Source organism: Bubalus bubalis, chromosome 8, assembly GCF_019923935.1.
Source record: "Bubalus bubalis isolate 160015118507 breed Murrah chromosome 8, NDDB_SH_1, whole genome shotgun sequence".
NCBI lineage: Eukaryota > Metazoa > Chordata > Mammalia > Artiodactyla > Bovidae > Bubalus > Bubalus bubalis.
This window is the reverse complement of record NC_059164.1, coordinates 94686138-94706506: the sequence shown is the minus strand read 5'-3', so window position 1 is coordinate 94706506 and position 20369 is coordinate 94686138. Positions and strand designations below refer to the sequence as shown.

The 20369-nt window shown below is 37.2% G+C and overlaps 1 protein-coding gene across 5 annotated transcripts in view; it reads right to left on the bottom strand.

The window, feature by feature from the left end:
* The window catches only part of MKLN1 (muskelin 1), a 382035-nt gene that overhangs the window by 25203 nt on the left and 336463 nt on the right, over positions 1-20369 (bottom strand). For all 5 annotated transcript variants that reach the window (XM_006047723.3, XM_006047724.3, XM_044947182.2 and 2 more), the window contains 2 exons: positions 1663-1810; positions 620-734 (listed from right to left, as the gene is read on the bottom strand). In XM_006047723.3, coding sequence (XP_006047785.1) covers positions 620-734; positions 1663-1810 — 263 coding nt within the window. The remainder of the gene's footprint in view (positions 1-619; positions 735-1662; positions 1811-20369) is intronic.

The following is a 20369-nucleotide window of genomic DNA, read 5'->3' as shown; positions in this document are numbered from 1 at the left end:
GTATCGTTTACCTAAAGATCTCAAATGATTGAGAATTTAACAGAAAGAATACGGTTCTGTCAGTAATTTACTATATAATCTAAGCCCAATCATTAAACTATATGTAAAGTTTAAGGGAGAAATACCTAAAGTAACCACACTAAACACTTCGTGACACTAAAACTTCAGAATTCAGAACTATTTTCACAAGGCTGATGGAATAGATATGTCAATCATAGGAAAAATAAAGATTTCTTACACAACGGGAATATCTAAAATCAGGAAGTTATATATATCTTTTCATATCATGGAAAAAGGTATACAAGTGCTGAAAACTGTGTATCTTCTACTTGAATATTCATATTATAGAAACAATAGGCCACACTATATATCAGATCTATGCACCTAAGAAGCAACAGGCACTGGCCATTTTTATAAGAAGTGTGCCAGGAATTATGGATTATGCAAAAATGTTTATTCTTTTAAGGAATTTCAGGGAGAAGTGATATCTGTGCTACATATTCTAGTAAATGTTGGTTATTTTTATTCAGATCTACCGAAAATAATCAGCAACAGTTATTTTGAGATTCTTTCTGATTAGACGTCATAGAAAGTTTACCGGTCAATGTAGTTAGGATACCTTGTGTAATTCATCATATACAAGCTGATGGGCAAATCTTGGACATGGTTCTTCCTCCTGAAGACTTTTACTTGGATTATCCTTTGCAGCTTGATCATTCTTATAGACACAAGACCTGCAAGACATTGCTTTTAAGGCATTCTATCCTAGAAAATTAGCAGTACACATAAGGTTAATGTAATTGTAGCAAGCAAATTAATGCAATGTCTAATTACCAACAAAAATTTATAAATTTGTTCACATCAAATCTGAAAGTTCTGGTCACTCTCATATAAAATAATCCGAATTTGTTAGAACTGAGTTCTGAAGTTCTTTAATGTCCATCAAAATCTCATTTAAGAACAGGCTTAAACCAAAGGTTGAAAGAGATAATATCATATTTATCTATTCACAATAAAAACTCACAACAGATTGCTTTCATTCTTACTATAAATAAATGTCCTACTTAGAAGATAACAAATCCCTTAGTTGCTGAGCATCACCCTCCATTACTGAAGGGAGGTTCTCAGAAGTTCCTCTGTTCTGGGGAATATTCACTTAGGTAGTACTACAGAACATTAGAGCTGGGTCCTCTGGGTCAGTGTTTTTCAAACAAAAATGTACAGCAGTTCTGCGAGGTGCTCTGTGACAAAAGGGTCCTAGGTTTGAATACGCTAAATAATAATACTCCCCTTCCCGTGATCTTGCTCTAGTCAAACTGCTTCATTTCATAAAAACTAAGAAAGGCCTGGGAACATTAAAAATACATCATTCTCCAGCTTACACATCTACATGGTAGCAAAAGCTAGACTAAAATATAATTCTCTTGACGCTCAGACCAGGAGATATCTACTAACTGAAAAATTCAAAAGTAAAATCCATTGTTGGACATCACTGTAAACACAGGCACCAACACTGACTCTTCCAATCCCTAACATTGATATTAAAGTATATGACATCACAAACTAAGGTAAGCCTTCTACTTCCCTCTTCTGAATAAACCAACAACCTCAACCTCAAAGAAATGTTACACAGGGATTTCAACACAGACAAGAGCTACTTACCAACTATTTCTTACAATATCATAAATCCAGAATGAATTTCTGACATTCTCTTCCCTCTTTTCCTTGTCTTTGCTGAGTCCAGATAAGACATGTATTTCATTCAGCTCTGGATCAATGGTTGCTCTCTGTGTGAATCCTGTCATTGGAACTATAAATTGAAAGAGAAAATAAGAGGATAGTATTAACATTAGGTAACAGGTTAGTACTACTTCAGCACTTATTTTCTAACATATGATATAACTTTTATATTAAACAACAATCAAATGTTTATTGCCCTCTCCTCACTCTAAAACATAAGCTCTATAAGGGCAAAGGTTGTTTGGATCACTGTTTTGTTCCCAGTACCTAAAACAACTGCCTGGCATGTAATAGTTACTCAACTATTTGCTGAAATTAATGAACGATAACTATCAGGATGGAGTTAAGAGGAGGAAAGAGGTAGAACGAGTGTGCAATGTAATTATTTTTATTGAGGGAAGGGGCAATGCTTTATTTAACTGATTGATTCTCTGGACTGGTTCTAATTTAATAGCAGAGACAAAATATTTAAATCTTGACTAAGAAAAACAAAAATTTGACACACAGGTTTGTTTAATAAAGTCAAAGTCATCTAAAATACCTGTTTAAGACATATAATGAAATGACAAAGTTTCCAAGAAAAATAAATACTTGCGGGTAAAATATGCCATTTTGTTTTCCCGAGTGGTTTGGACTCCCTAGAGTCAATTTTATGACAAAAATATTTTATTTTCCTGAGAAATCCATTAAATAAGTGATGGTCATTTTGCATTATCCAGTACTTTGCAAAACACTGATATGGCAAATGCAAATCTTCTCACTATTGTTACTTGGAAATATTCAGTTCAGTTGTCACTCAGTTGTGTCCAACTCTTTGCGACCCCATGAACCGCAGCACGCCAGGCCTCCCTGTCCATCACCAACTCCCAGAGTTCACTCAAACTCACGTCCATTGAGTCAGTAATGCTAACCAGCCATCTCATCCTCTATCATCCCCTTTTTTTCCTTCCCCCAATCCCTCTCAGCATCTGAGTCTTTTCCAGTGAGTCAACTCTTTGCATGAGGTAGCCAAAGTTTCAGCTTTAGCATCATTCCTTCCAAAGAACACTCAGGACTGATCTCCTTTAGAAAGGACTGGATGGATCTCCTTGCAGTCCAAGGGACTCTCAAGAGTCTTCTCCAACACCACAGTTCAAAAGCATCAATTCTTTGGCGCTCAGCTTTCTTCACAGTCCAACTCTCACATCCATACATGACCAGTGGAAAAACCATAGCCTTGACTAGACGGACCTTTGCTGGCAAAGTAATGTCTCTGCTTTTCAATATGCTATCTAGGTTGGTCATAACTTTCCTTCCAAGGACTAAGCGTCTTTTAATTTCATGGCTGCAGTCACCATCTGCAGTGATTTTGGAGCCCCCCAAAATAAAGTCTGACACTGTTTCCACTGTTTCCCCATCTATTTCCCATGAAGTGACAGGAACAGATGCCAGGATCTTTGTTTTCTGAATGTTGAGCTTTAAGCCAACTTGTTCACTCTCCTCTTTCACTTTCATCAAGAGGCTTTTTAGTTCCCCTTCACTTTCTGCCATAAGGGTGGTGTCATCTGCATATCTGAGGTTATTGATATTTCTCCCGGCAATCTTGATTCCAGCTGGCGCTTCTTTCAGCCCAGCATTTCTCAGGATGTATTCTGCATAGAGGTTAAATAAGCAGGGTGACAATATACAGCCTTGACTACTCCTTTTCCTACTTGCAACCAGTCTGTTGTTCCATGTCCAGTTCTAACTGTTGCTTCCTGACCTGCATATAGGTTTCTCAAGAGGCAGGTCAGATGGCCTGGTATTCCCATCTCTTTCAAAATTTTCCACAGTTTATTGTGATCCACACAGTAGTTGAAATATAATTTTATGATTGACAACATACTTGCTACAGATCTAAAAACAATGCCATTGTTTCAGTATTAAATTTCTTTTATACACGAACAAGTATCATATGCTGAAAAAGCTACACAAACATCAGCTTGAAGTAAAACATTTCAGTCAATTCATAATACTACAGAAGCAGATGGTAACCACACTAATACTCATTTGTCTTTATCTTCTTTAGTAGGGTCAAATAATGCAATATTGACTTTTTCCTAGTTTAACTCATGTGTCTTTTATATTCATATTCAATAAGTTTGTTAGGAATATTTTAGAGACTATCCAAATGTATTCCACAGTAAATATAGTAAAACCCTGCATGCACACACACATATGTAACATATGCATCCATAGACAAATACATTTATCTTGATACACACATACACCAACCTAACCTTAATAATAACCTCAACTCTCATTCTACATCATTTTTAGTGGTCATGTAAAGCCTGGTATTTTCTAATTAAACCCTGGTAAACTTTCAGAAGTACCTTGGTTCTGACCTGTTCCTCAGATAATCTTGGAAGATAAAACAGTAAAGAAATGAAATCATTTTCATTAATGGTAGAAGCAGAGGACATAACTGCCTAAATATTTTTTGCCCTTAAATTTCTTCATTCCATTTAGAATTCTATAACATGGGTTGACAAACTATGGCTCAATCTGATTTGCTTAGGTTCAAATCAGGCCTCAGTCAATCATTCACACTGTGGCTGTGACTGATTTCACCCCACAATAGCAAGGTTGAGTAGCTGCAATGGCAATAATTACAGCTGGTTCTTCACAGAAAACATCTGCTAATCCCTATTCTATAATCTTTTAAAAGGCAAATATCAAGAGATATATGACTTATAAATGAATGCAGCAAACTGCTTACCTTAAATAAGGACCCACTGAGGAAATGGAAATTTCTGGGTGGAATGGAAATCAGTAGAGTGGGAAAGAGATTTTGAATTCTATTAAAACAGGGCTGGAGTCACTAAGAGGAGAATAAAGGAGTCCTGGGCTATGCAAGACAAGGAAGAACGCAGAGGGATGTAAGACCAAGTTTTACATGCTTCCTCTTCCATACTGTCACATTTTTACCTAGAAGCAGCTTTGTAACATAAGAAAAAAATGACAAGTGTTCCTTCTTAAAAACAAAAGCAGTGGGCCGGTTTACAATACTTAGGGAGGCAAGACTTCCGTGTTTACCAAATGTGTATTATAAGAATTATAAAAAATTACTTTGATTATAAAGCATATTAGAAAACATATACTTCCCATTTCTTTGCTCTTTCATATACAATATGCCTTTTACTCTACATAACACTGATTTTTGCATCAGAGTTATATATTTAAATCTTTTACTGGCTTTTTAAACAACTTTACTGAATATTAACCAAATACCATGTAATTCATCTATTCACATAGCTTGGTTGTTTTTTTTTTAATCCTGTAAAACTATCATCACAATCTAATTTTATAATATTTTTATCACTCCAAAAACAAACCCTGTACCCATCAGGAATCATTTCCCACCCCCTTTCTGCCCACTGGGTCACAGCATCATTTGACATGTCTACCAACAATGAGTGTGCAGCAGAGACAGGCACAGTGAGAGGATCCTGAGACACAGAGATCAATCAGGAGGCTGTTAAGAATGCAATGGAGTGGAATGAACAAAAGCAGGAAGGAAGTATCAATAAACAAGCATTTATTTCCATCAGCACAAAAATATAAAAATCTCTGAACTGGCTTAAGAGAGACTTGGAATGGACACTTGTGGAAAAATAAGAGTAAAAATGTTTCATTGAAATTTTTTGGAGGTTTTCAAATATTTTACTCTAAAATATTCAAATGCAAAATCTCTCAAGGACAGAATTTCTATTAATTCTTAAGTTTACAGACCTTTACAAATATAATTTTTATTGCATACTAATGACAAGAAAAATGTTCACATATACAATATTTACATACATGTGAATAGAAAAAAATAATTAAGTACATAAAAATAATAGCTATTGGAGACGGGGAAGTTAGGACATTTTAACTTTCTAATTATATAACATGAAAACTTCCAATATATATTGCTTTTATAGTTAAAAGAAGAACAATCTAAACCAAAATACAGAAAAAAAAAATATCTGGTTATACACACTGGGAACTTTTAGTAATAAGTGAAAAATTCTCACACATCCTCTCAAATTTCTCAAGGACAAAATTTTACATTAATATTTGAAATGCTGCTATTTACATGGAAAGAGAATTCAGGTTTCAAAAGACAATTTTAATGGCACTAAAAACCCCTATGTTTTAAAATCATTTAGCTACAAAACTAAAACTAGAGATTAAAGTATTTTTTCTCTAAAAAATAAAAATGAAAACATATCTAAAGAGTTCCTAAAATTAAGGGTTAATTCAAACTTACACTGAATATATCTATGTTAATGGCCTTTTGCTTAAATTTTACAAATTGTACTTAAGTTTAATTCCTATTTCCATTCCACTCTCCACACACTAACAATTCAAAGAACATTTCAATAAGAAACCAATAAAAATAAAGCCTTTCCTCTAATTTGAAAAGATACACCCACCCCAGTATTCATAGAAACACTATTTACAATAGCCAAGAAATGGAAGAGACCTAAATGTCCACTAACAGGTAAAAGGATAAAGATGTATGTGTATGTGTGTGTATATATATATATATATATATATATATATAAAAACACGACTCCACCACAAAAAAGAAGGAAATAATGCCATTTGTAGAACATGGATTTTGCCTTTTCATACTTTTCATAGACAGATGGGCACAATAAAGGACAGAAACGGCAAGGACCTAACAGAAGCAGAAGAGTTTAAGAAAAGGTGGCAAGAATACACAGAAGAACTATACTAAAAAAGATCTTAATGACGCAGATAATCACGATGGTGTGATCACTCACCTAGAGTCAGACATCCTGGAATGTTAAGTTAAGTGGGCCTTACGAAGCATCACTATGAACAAAGCTAGTGGAGGTGATGGCATTCCAGCTGAGCTATTTCTAATCCTAAAAGACGATGCTGCTAAAGTGCCACACTTAACATGCCAGTAAATTTAGAAAACACAGCAGTGGCCACAGGACTGGAAAAGGTCAGTCTTCATTCCAATCCCAAAGAATGTTCAAACTATCAGACACCTCCACTCATTTCACATCCTAGTAAGGTTATGCTCAAAATCCTTCAAGCTAGGCTTCAGCAGAACGTGAACCAAGAACCTTCAGATGTACAGGCTGGATTTAGAAAAAGCAGAGGAACCAAAGATCAAGTTGTCAACATCAGGTGGATCATACAGAAAGCAAGAGAGCTCCGGAAAAACATCTATTTCTGCTTCATTGACTACACTAAAGCCCTTGACTGTGGATCACATCAAAGTGTGGAAAATTCTTAAAGAGATAGGAATACTCAGTTTAGTTCAGCCACTCAGTTCTGTCCAACTCTTTGCGACCCCATGGACTGTAGCACATCAGGCCTCTCTTCCATCACCAACACCCAGAGTTTACTCAAACTCATGTTCATTGAGTCAGTGATGCCATCCAAACATCTCATCCTGTCGTCCCCTTCTCCTCCCGCCTTCAATCTTTCCCAACATCAGGGTCTTTTCAAATGAGTCAGCTCTTTGCCTCAGGTGTGTGTGTGAAGTTGCTCAGTCGTGTCCGACTCTTTGCGATCCCGTGGACTGTAGCCCGCCAGGCTCCTCTGTCCATGGATTCTCCAGGCAAGAATACTGGAGTGGGTTGCCATTTCCTTTTCCAGGGGATCTTCCCAACCCAGGTATCGAACCTGGGTCTCCTACATTGCAGGCGGACACTTTATCCTCTGAGCCACCAGGGAAGCCACCTGGTAGCCAAAGAATTAGAGTTTCAGCTTCAACATCAGTCCTTCCAATGTATATTCAGGACTGATTTCCTTTCCTTTGTCCTCCCTGCAGTCCAAGGGACTCTCAAGAGTCTTCTCCAACACCACAGTTCAAAAGCATCAATTCTTTGGCACTCAGCTTTCTTTATAGTCCAACTTTCAAATCCATACATGACTACTGGAAAAACCATAGTCTTGACTAGATGGACCTTTGTTGGCAAAGTAATGTCTCTGCTTTTAAATACGCTGTCTAGGTTGGTCATAACTTTTCTTCCAAGGAGTAAGCGTCTTTTAACTTAATGACTGCAATCACCATCTGCAGTGATTTTGGAGCCCCCCAAAAATAAAGTCTGTCACTGTTTCCACTGTTAGGAATACTAGACCACCTTATTTGTCTCCTGAGAATACTGTACGCAGGACAAGGAGCAACAGTTAGAACTGGATACAGAACAATAGACTGATTCAAAATTGGGAAAGGAAGTACGTCAAAGCCGTATAATGTCACCCTGCTTATTTAACTCATATGCAGAGTGCATCATGCAAAAGACCGGGCTGGATGAATCACGAGCTGGAATTAAGACTGCCAGAAGAAGTATCAACCACCTCAGATATGCAGATGATACTACCCTAATGGCAGAAAGCAAAGAAGAACTAAAGAACTTCTTGATGAAGGTGGAAGAGGAGAGTGAAAAAGCTGACTTAAAACTCAACATTCAAAAAACTATGATCATGGCCATCTAGTCCCAACACTTTGTGGCAAACAGATGGGGAAGAAGTGTTAATTAACAGTGACAGATTTCATTTTCTTGGGCTCCAAAGTCATTGTGGACAGTGACTGCAGCCACAAAATTCAAAGATGCTTGGTCCTTGGAGGAAAAGCTATGACAAACCTAGACAGTATATTAAAAAGCAGAGACATCACTTTATCAACAAAAGTCCATATAGTCAAAGTTATGGTTTTTCTAGTAGTCATGTACAGATATGAGAGTTGGACCATACAGAAGGCTGAGCACCAAAGAATTGATGCTTTCGAACTTTGATGCTGGAAATGATTCTGAAGAGTCCCTTGGACTGCAAGGAGATCAAACTAGTCAATCCTAAAGGAAATTAACCCTGAATATTCATTGGAAGGACTGCTGTTGAAGTTGAAGTGCCAATACTCTGGGCCCCCTGATGCGAAGAGCTAACTCATTGGAAAAGACCCTGATGCAGGAAAGACTGAGGGCAGGAGAAGGGGGAGACAGAGGTTGAGATGGTTGGATGGCATCACCGACTCAGCGGACATGAGTTTGAGCAAACTCTGGGAGATAGTGAAGGACAGGGAAGCCTGGCATGCTGCAGTTCATGGGGTCGCAAAGAGCTGGACAAGACTTAGTGACCGAACAATGACAACAGCAACATGGATGGACCTAGCGATTGTTATACTAAGTGAAGTCTTTAGAGAAAGACAAATACCATCACTTATATGTAGAATCTAAACTATGACACAAATGAACTTAGAGAATAGAACCAGACTCACAGATAGAAAACAAACTTATGGTTACCAAAGGAGAAAGGGTAGGAAGGGATAAAATAGGAGTTTGGGATCTGCAGATACAAATCACTACATACAAAATAAACAACAAGGTCCTACTTATGGCACAGGGGGAACTATATTCAGTATCCTGAATAATCTATAATGGAAAAGAATATGATGGATTTTGCTGTACCAGAAACTAACACAACATTGTAAATTAAGAGTACTTCAATTAAAAAAAAATAAAGTTTTCCATATCTACCTTCAAAAGAAGTCTGGATTTGTTATCTTCTTTGTAAACAGGAGGAAAAAAACTTATTTTTCATTTTAAGCAAAGGCTTTATGAATTCTTACTAAAGAAAATTACATGTAAAATGTTACATATATACAGAAACCAAAGAATTATGGTCTAGCCCTAGCAGGTATTTTAGAGTTGAATTTTTACTACCAACAGCTGCTGCTTATTAAATCGAAAGGTTGGGGCTTTTGGTTTTAGATAGTAAGCTAAACCTTAACCACCTTTTCCTTCCTTCCCAGCATCCCACTTGAAATGGCAGAATTCCAGCCAAAAGAAAAACAAAGAAACAGGACTGGAAATGTCAAGAAAGTACCAAGAGATAAGAAATTCTGAGGAATCTTGAGAAACAGCAGTTGGGATTATACTGACAAATCACAACCAAGGAAAAGAGAGCCCAACTCACTCGCAATATAAGATGGAAAATTTCTGAGTAAATCATCAAATACAAAAAGCAGGAGTGGACCATGAGAAAGACTCCTGTGGCGAGCTTATAATAAGGACACAGGGGCCTGAGTAAGAATGAGAGCAGAGCTTAAAGTGACTCCAAATCTTCACCACAGACATTAGGTGAAGATAGGAAACAAGGCAGCTGTGCTTTGATAACCATGTATATGTCCCAACCTGCCTTCCTATCCTCAGTTTATGCATCCTATAAGAAAGCCTGCATGCATATAAGCTTGCATCCTGTAAGAAAGGTTGCAAAACTGTCAGAGTCTGGTTAAAGTCAGAGTCTGGTTAAAGTGAGAAGTCTTTTGAAAAAAAAAAAAAAAGAGAGACATACAATGCACAGGAAACCACTGTCAACTACCTTCTTTAACTGATATAGACCTTTATTCATAAATTTTAATGTTTAGACAAGAATCACATGATAATGAGAAAAAAAAATCAGCAATGTAAAGAGAGGGACCTAGATGAACAAACAGAACAAGAAGAAAAGATAAATCGCAGAAAGGAACAGAACTCTAAAGAAAAAGCACAAACTCATTATCATTGTAAAGTAAAGAAAACATTACATGTGTAACACAAAATTAAACTTCCACAAAAAAGAGGCACAGCATATGAAAAGACATTAAAAAGTAAAACTATAACAGAAAATCAAATAACAGAATGAAAACAAAATGTGTATAGTAAAAACAAAGTCAGTCATTTCAGATAAAAATGACAAATTATCAGAATATATAGCATAAAGATATAGAAATTATGATTAAGATATAGAAAAACATTAAGGGACACAGAGGATAAAGCCATGGAAGTAAAAAAATCTGTCTGAAAAGTATACCAGAAAGAGAAATGAAATAATGTAGAAAAAAGGAATAAAGAAAACTTTCCTGAACAAAAGAAATAAGTGGGTGTTCTGTTTGAAAGAGCCTAGGGTGCTAAGCACATACATACACACATATATACACACATTTCCTAGTGAAATTTCAAAAATTCAGGGATTAAAAGAAAATTCTAAAAGCTTCCAGAGAGAAAAAGCAGGTTATTATACACAGAGGAATAAGTATCAAACTAACACTAGACCTTTTATCAGTAATAAAGAATGCTAGAATACAACTAAGCAATTAACTTAAAAAATTTCTTGGAATTTAAAAAGATATGGAACTAAAAATTCTATTTCCTGTTAAATTAGCAATCCCAATAGTGAGGGGAAAATAAAGGAATTTTTGGATCAGCAAATATATTAAAGTTTATACTGATAACTGCATCTGAAAAAATTCTTTGAATTTTAAACATAAATGAATCCAACATAAAGAATGACATGGGATAGAAGAAACAGTGGCAGTGATATATGACACAGGAAAAGAAAAGGAAGCTTGAAAGGTAATAAAGGCCCATTAGGTCTTAAGCACTGTGTATAAGACATTTTGGAATGAAAAAGTTTTAATAATGTAGAACATTTTCTCCTCTGTAAGTCCAATCACAACACCTGAATTTATATAGTGCCCCTTCCCCCTCCGTCATATTTTCATGCTTAGAATTTTGATTCTAATATTTTCCTTCAGTCAGTAATAAATTTCCTCAAGATAATTTGATTACCACCTCTCACCTCTAGATTTCTCATGTGTCTTGCTTTCAAATGGATTTTCAATACGTGTCTTCATTTGGTAAACTTCAAGGCAAAAATATCTGATATTTTATTTTATCTTCATATGAAAGTTAGGAGGATATAAACTGCTTGGTTCATAGACATTTTCCTTGAATATTTTTAAAGTTTACTATTTTCTTCCATTCACTTTGCTGTTGAACTGATACCTAGCTATCTATCTTGTTCCCTACAGATCACCAACTCTTTCTCTGAAATCTTTCAGAATTTCCTTTAAATCTTTAACATTCCTAATTTTACTTTAATAAATGTCTTAAGTATGTGTTCTCCCTTATTTTTATTTATTTTTTTATTTTATTTTATTTATTTTTCCCATTTAGCATACTATAAACCCTTTCACCAATCTGAAGCCTTTTATCTTTTCTGAGTTCTAGGAAACTTATCTCTTCAATTATCTTTATTTCTTCAATTATTTCATCTTCTTAAAATTTCATTTTTGTCTTCTCCTGAAATTGCTGTTAAGATGTTGGTACTTGCACAGTTCTTCTCTATATCTTTTCCTTTTCCCATATATATGAGTGTCTGCTTTCAAATTCTTTTCTCATTTAGGTTATTACTATTTACTGAGAATTCTCTGTGCTAATTAGTAGGTCTGTTGGTTATCTATTTTAAATGTAAAATAGTGCACATTTGTCAATCCCAAACTTCTAATCTATCCCTCCCCATGACACTGGCCCTCTGATAACCAAAAATTGGTTCTCTAAGTCTGTGAGTCTGTTTCTGTTTCATAAATAAGTGCAATTTGTATCATTTTTTTAAGATTCTGCATATGCATGACATCATATATCTTTCACTGACTTACTTTATTCAGTATGATAATCTCTAGGTCCATCCATGTTGCTGTAAATGGCATTACTTCATTCTTTTTAATGGCTGAGTAATATTCCATTGTACATATATGTACCAGTCTTCTTTATCCATTCATCTGCGGATGGATCTTTAGGTTGCTTCTATGTCTTGGCTATTGTAACCAGTGCTGCAATGAACACTGGGTACTGCTCTTTCTATTTTCCATCTCTTCATCTTTATTTCTTTCCTATTTCTTCCTGGAACAGTAGTCATTCTAATCTTTCAACTAATTAATTCATTCATATCCATTCTATTTATAAATTTGTTGCATTCTTCATTTCAAATATATTTTTCATGCCTAATATTTCCATTTGGTTCTATTTTTATGATCTTATTTCATTTTACTAATATGTGTTCCCTCTTATCTTTATACTGATCACAGTTGTTTTAAATTCATGGTTCATCTATTATAATAATCCTGCTTTAGATCATGTATGTTGTTACCTTACTAATTTCTTTAGGTACAGCTGCAATCCTCAAATGTTTAGCTTTATTGGTCTGTGAGATAATGTTTCTCGGGTATCAGCAATTCTATCAAGCTATGTACTACAGGTCACCAGAGGCCAGGCCTTAACTACCATCAGCACCAATGAGTTTAAAAAAACTGGAGGGAAAGAGTCATCAGGTAGATACTGAAGCATAGAAACTGAGAATCAATACATCACTTCCTTTTACTACCACACCTCTATGCAAGTATTTCCTAGGTTGAAACCCTCTGGAGGAAGTAGAAGGTAGTCTCCCTGGACTTGAAGGTAGAGAGGAAGAAATGGATTAATGAGAGTAGATGGTCAGTCCACACCTGTTTTTCTCAGTACTTCACTGCACTAGGGTGTCTGCACTGCCATAATGTTGTGCTCTGGATTCTGGCACTAGTGGTATGGGCTACTACTGCCAGTTTCCACAGTGAAGGAGTAAGAATTAACTCAAGGTATTTTAGCGGAGAGACTGCCTATGTCTCAGAGTTCAGGGAGGCCAGCTGCCTCTCATTTTATTTTTTCAAGACTGATTTTGGGGAAGGGAAACAGCAGCTTATGTTAGTTAGCTATGTTGACAGAAATACTTTTCATTTCATAGCATTCTATATTATTTGAATTATTTTATTAATTATGCATATCACATCATTTCTATAATAATTTTATAAAAATAATAACTAGTCTAACAAAAATGGCATTATCAAAAACTAAAAAGACCTAAAGGTCAAAACTAAGAAAGAAGTTTTCTGTACAACATTTAATAATGATTAATTCTGTATTAATTCTCTTCCCAAGAAGAAAACAAGCCTGTCTTGAAAAGATTTAACAGTTGCTAATGGTAAGAGAAACCCAAGTAAGATGGTAGGTGTTGTGAGAGGGCATCAGAGGGAAGACACACTGAAACCATAATCACAGAAAACTAGTCAATCTGATCACATGGACCACAGCCTTGTCTAACTCAATGAAACTAAGCCGTGTGGGGCCACCCAAGACGGGTGGGTCATGGTGGAGAGGTCTGACAGAATGTGGTCCACTGGAGAAGGGAATAGCAAATCACTTCAGTTTTCTTGCCTTGAGAACCCCATGAACAGTATGAAAAGGCAAAATGATAGGATACTGAAAGAGGAACTCCCCAGGTCGGTAGGTGCCCAATATGCTACATGAGATCAGTGGAGAAATAACTCCAGAAAGAATGAAGGGATGGAGCCAAAGCAAAAACAATACCCAGCTGTGGATGTGACTGGTGATAGAAGCAAGGTCCGATGCTGTAAAGAGCAATATTGCATAGGAACCTGGAATGTCAGGTCCATGGATCAAGGCAAATTGGAAGTGGTCAAACAGGAGATGGCAAGAGTGAACGTCAACATTCTAGGAATCGGAGAACTAAAATGGACTGGAATGGGTGAATTTAACTCAGATGACTGTTATATCTACTACTGTGGGCAGGAATCCCTTAGAAGAAATGGAGGAGCCATCATGGTCAACAAAAGAGTCCAAAATGCAGTACTTGGATGCAATCTCAAAAACTACAGAATGATCTCTGTTTGTTTCCAAGGCACACCATTCACTATCACAGTAATCCAAGCCTATGCCCCAACCAGTAATGCTGAAGAAGCCAAAGTTGAATGGTTCTATGAAGACTTACAAGACCTTTTAAAACTAACACCCAAAAAAGATGTCCTTTTCATTACAGGGGACTGGAATGCAAAAGCAGGAAGTCAAGAAACATCTGGAGTAACAGGCAAATTTGGCCTTGGAATATGGAATAAAGCAGGGCAAAGGCTAATAGAGTTTTGCCAAGAGAACACACTGGTCATAGCAACACCCTCTTCCAACAACACAAGAGAAGACTCTACACATGGACATCACCAGATGGTCAACACCGAAATCAGACTGATCATCTTCTTTGCAGCCAAAGATGGAGAAGCTCTATACAGTCAGCAAAAACGAGACCGGGAGCTGACTGTGGCTCAGATCATGAACTCGTTATTGCCAAATTCAGACTTAAATTGAAGAAAGTAGGGAAAACCACTAGACCATTCAGGTATGACCTAAATTAAATCCCTTATGATTACACAGTGGAAGTGAGAAATAGACTTAAGGGACTAGATCTGATAGGTAAGAGTGCCTGATGAACTATGGATGGGGGTTTGCGACACGGTACAGGAGACAGGGATCAAGACCATCCCCATGGAAAAGAAATGCAAAAAAGCAAAATGGCTGTCTGGGGAGGCCTTACAAATAGCTGTGAAAAGAAGAGAACTGAAAAGCAAAGGAGAAAAGGAAAGATATAAGCATCTGAATGCAGAGTTGCAAAGAATAGCAAGGAGAGATAAGAAAGCCTTCCTCAGCCATCAATGCAAAGAAATAGAGGAAAACAACAGAATGGGAAAGACCAGAGATCTCTTCAAGAAAATTAGAGATACCAAGGGAACATTATATGCAAAGATGGGCTCAATAAAGGACAGAAATGGTATGTATGCACCTAACAGAAGTAGAAGATATTAAGAAGAGGTAGCAAGAATACACAGAAGAACTGTATAAAAAAGAGCTTCACGACCCAGATAATCAAGATGGTGTGATCATTCACCTAGAGCCAGACATCCTGGAATGTGAAGTCAAGTCAGCCTTAGAAAGCATCACTACCAACAAAGTTAGTGAAGGTGATGGAATTCCAGTTGAGCTATTTCAAATCCTGAAAGATGATGCTGTGAAAGTGCTGCACTCAATATGCCAGCAAATTGGGAAAACTCAGCAGTGGCCACAGGACTGGAAAAGGTCGGTTTTCATTCCAATCCCAAAGAATGCTCAAACGACCACACAATTGCACTCGTCTCACACGCTACTCAAAGTAATGTTTAAATTCTCCAAGCCAGGCTTCAGCAACATGTGAACCGTGAACTTCCAGATGTTCAAGCTGGTTTTAGAAAAGGCAGAGGAACCAAAGATCAAATTGCCAACATCCGCTGGATCATGGAAAAAGTAAGAGAATGCCAGAAAAAAATGCATTTCTGCTTTATTGACTATGCCAAAGCCTTTGACTGTGTGGATCACAATAAACTGTGGAAAATTCTTCAAGAGATGGGAATACCAGACCATTTGACCTGCCTTGAGACACGTGTATGCAGGTCAGGAAGCACCAGTTAGAACTGGACATGGAACAACAGACTGGTTCCAAATGGGAAAAGGAGTACATCAAGGCTGTATATTGTCACCCTGCTTATTTAACTTTTATGCAGAGTACATCATGAGAAACGCAGGGCTGGAAGAAGCACAAGCTGGAATCAAGATTGCCGGGAGAAATATCAATAACCTCAGATATGCAGATGACACCACCCTTATGGCAGAAAGTGAAGAGGAACTAAAGAGCCTCTTGATGAATGTGAAAGAGGAGAGTGAAAAAGTTGGCTTAAAGCTCAACATTCAGAAAACAAAGATCATGGCATCCAGTCCCATCACTTCATGGGAAATAGATGGGGAAAAAAATGGAAACAGTGTCAGACTTTATTTTTTGAGGCTCCAAAATCACTGCAGATGGTGACTGAAGCCATGAAATTAAAAGACGTTTACTCCTTGGAAGGAAAGTTATGACCAACCTAGATAGCATATTCAAAAGCAGAGACATTACTTTGCCACCAAAGGTCCGTCTAGTCAAGGCTATGGTTTTTCCAGTAGTTACGTATGTATGTGAGAGTTGGACTGTGAAGAATGCTGAGTGCTGAAGAATTGATGATTTTGAACTGTGGTGTTGGAGAAGACTCTTGAGAGTCCCTTGGACTGCAAGGAGATCCAACCAGTCCATCCTAAAGGAGATCAGTCCTGGGTGTTCTTTGGAAGGACTGATGCTAAAGCTGAAACTCCAATACTTTGGCCACCTCATGCGAAGAGTTGACTCATTGGAAAAGACTCTGATGCTTAGAGGGATTGGGGGCTGGAGGAGAAGGGGACGACAGAGGATGAGATGGCTGGATGGCATCACCGACTCGATGGACATGAGTGTGAGTGAACTCTGGGAGTTGGTGATGGACAGGGAGGCCTGACGTGCTGCGGTTCATGGGGTCGCAAAGAGTCGGACACGACTGAGCGACTGAACTGAACTGAACTGAATGGGCAGTATCCACAGGAGGGGCAAAGGACAGAAGATCTGCAACATACAATATTTTAAAGCATTTCATTTTCAACTGCTAAAAAGTGACTGAATGCCAGGCACTTTAACCATTCTTGAAAAATGGACTCAGAAAGAAAAATTAATCAAACAGATCAGCCAACAAGATCGTATGCTAGTCAGGAACACATTTTGGAAGGACACGTGTCTGCAAAAACAGAGAATAAGAATTGTACAACATACAACTACTATTGCCAACCTGTTATTTTTATAGTTTTTCCAAGAAATTACAATGATAATCATTCAACTCTACTATTTTTTCATTAGCATCTTTAAAACTTGAAATAGAACAGATAAAAGGGAAATCAAGTAAAATATTTTATCTGACAGGCTGACTCACATTTTTTTTTTCCTTTGATTTACCTAATAGGAGATTACCAGAATGCGTAATACAAGGAAATCTTATAGGGAGGATAAAAGCATAAAAAGTTATTTCAATTTCTGAGGAAGATACTTTTTTGCATTCATCAATTAATCTGAACTCTATTTTTGCTTCATGATCCAATGCACCTACATTTTCATTATTATTACTTTAAGACAGGAAAAAAAATAATTTTCAGAACTGCCACAGAAATATGAGCTTCCCTTGTGGCTCAGATGGTAAAGAATCTGGCTGTAATGCAGGAGACCCGAGTTCAATCCCTGGGTTGGGAAGATACCCTGGAGAAGGGAATGGCTATCCACTCCAGTATTCTTGCCTGGAGAATTCCATGGACAGAGGAGCCTGCCATGGTTTCAAAGAGGTGGACACAACTGAGCAACTTTCACAGAAATATGAAGTTTAACAAAAAAAGATTTCCACAAATTCTCTATTTGTTAGAATATTTTCAGCTTCAAGTAACAGGAAATCTGAATAATTATAAATTAGTTCATAAAATAAATTTTTGCAAGTAGATAGTTCCAGAATGGTTTCAGCAATTCAACCAAATAATAATGCTAGGTTATCATTCTTAGAATTCTCTTGGCTTTCCATTCAAGTTGCCAGTACCAGCTCTAAGCATCACATTATTTTATAGAGTTTTCAAACCAGAGAGGGAAAGGACTCTTTCAGTATTTGTTTGCTTCTGGAAAATAGTTTTTGCCAACGTCCTCCTGGAGCCTTTTCTTGTGCTCACTGGCCAGAACTGTATCACGTGGAAGGCAGGGAAAATTAAATAATCTGGCAAAGGATAAAAATGACTATTTCAGAATAATCACTATTCAACTCCTGGGGTTGGACAACTTGTCAGTAAACAAAATCATGGTTTGGTTAACAAGAGCTAATGATTATAGGGTAGTAACTGACAGTGTCTGCCACATTCTTTTCTTCTAAATCTGGGACATTTAAAGTGTTGAATGAGATCCTACTCGGTTTCAGTAGTAGCCCCAGTTTAAAATTTCTACTATTTACTTTCATTGAAATTGATTTATTGTGTTAGTTTTAGGCGTACAGCATAGTGATTCTTTTTTTTGCAGATTATATTCCCTTATGTGCCGTGTCCTCAGTCATGTTCAACTCTTTCTGAGCCCATGGACAATAGCCTACCAGGCTATCCTGTCCATGGGATTTTTCAGGCACAAAAAGTGGAGTGGCTCACCATTTCCTTCTCCAGGTAGTCCATTATGGGTTATTATAACATATTGGGTACAATTCCTTGTGTTATACAGTAAATCCCAGTTGCTTATGTGTTTATAAACAGTAGTTTGTATCTGTTAATCCCTTATTCTTAATTTGCCCCTCCTTCCTCCTCTCTTTAGGTAACCAGAAGTTCATTTTCTATATATATTCATTTATATTATTTTTCTGGATTCCACATACAAGTGATATTATATAGTATTTGTCTTCCTCTGACAAGTCACTAATCATTATATTCTCTAAGTCCATCCATGTTGCTGCAAATGGCAGCATTTCATTCTTATTTTATGGCTGAGAGGAGCCTGGTAAGCTACATACAGTCCATGGGGAAGCAAAGAGCCGGATACGACTGAGCAACTAACCCACAAAAATATTTATACGCACACAGACACATTGAGCCATCTTCTTAGGTCAACTGTCTGTTGATGGGCACTTGGGTTAAAATCATGTCTTGGCTATTATAAATAATGTTGCTATTAACATTGGGGTTCATGTATCTTTGCAAATTAAAGCTTTTACTTTTTCCAAATATACACCCAGGAGAATAGCTGAATCACATAAAAGTCCTATCTTTAGCTTTTAAAGTAACCTCCATATTGTTTTACATAGTGGGTGCATTGATTTACATTCCCACCAACAAAGTACAAGGATTCCCTTTCCTCCACATCCCCTCCAACATTTGCTATTTGTAGACATATTGACGATAGCTATTCTGACAGGTGTGAGGCAATACCACACTGTGGTTTTGATTTGCATTTCTCTAATAATTAGCGAGGTTGTGAATCTTTTTGGGCTTCCCTGGTGGCTCAGATGGCAAAAAAATTAGGAGACTTGGGTTTGATCCCTGGGTTGGGAAGATCCCCGAAGACGAAAATGGCTACTCATGTCAGTATTCTTGCTTGGAGAATTCCACGGACAGGGGAGCCTGGCAGGCTACAGTCATGGGGTCACAGAGTCGGACACAACTGACTAACAGCCGGTTAGCCATCAGAATGTCTTCTTTGGAAAAATTTCTATTCAAGTCTTCTGCCCGCTTTTTGATTGGGTTGTTTTTCGACACTGAGTTGTATGAGCTGTTTGCATATTCTGGATATTAATTTCTTGTTAGCTGCATCACTTGCAAATCTATTCTCCCATTCCGTACATCATCTTTTCATTTTGTTGACCATTTCCTTTGTTGTGCAAAACCTTTTTAAATTTCATCCAGTTCAGTCGCTCAGTCGTGTCAGACTCTTTCCAACCCCATGAATCGCAGCATTCCAGGCCTCCCTGTCCATCACCAACTCCCAGAGTTCACCCAAACTAATGTCCATCGAGTCGGTGATGCCATCCAGCCATCTCATCCTCTGTCGTCCCCTTCTCCTCCTGCTCCCAATCCCTCCCAGCAGCATCAGGGTCTTTTCCAATGTGTCAACTCTTCGCATGAGGTGGCCAAAGTATTGGAGTTTCAGCTTTAGCACCAGTCCTTCCAATGAACACCCATTAGGCCCCATTTACTTTAATTTCTTCTGCCTTGAGAGTAATCTAAGAAAATATTGCTAAGATGTATGTCAGTGTTGCACCTATGTCTTCTAGGAGTTTTGTGGTGTCATCATACATTTAGGTCTTTAAACCATTTTGAGTTTATTTCTGTATATGGATGAACTTGAGTTTATTTTTGGACAAGGGAATGTTCTAATTTCACTGTTTTACACATAGCTGTCCAGTTTTCCCAATACCACTTGTTGAAAAGACTGTCTTTTCTCCACTGTATATTCTTGCCTCCTTTGTTGTAGATTAACTGATCATAAGAATGTGGATTTATTTCTGGGCTTCCTTTTCTGTTCTGTTGATCTGTTCTGTGTGAATACCATGCTGTTTTGAT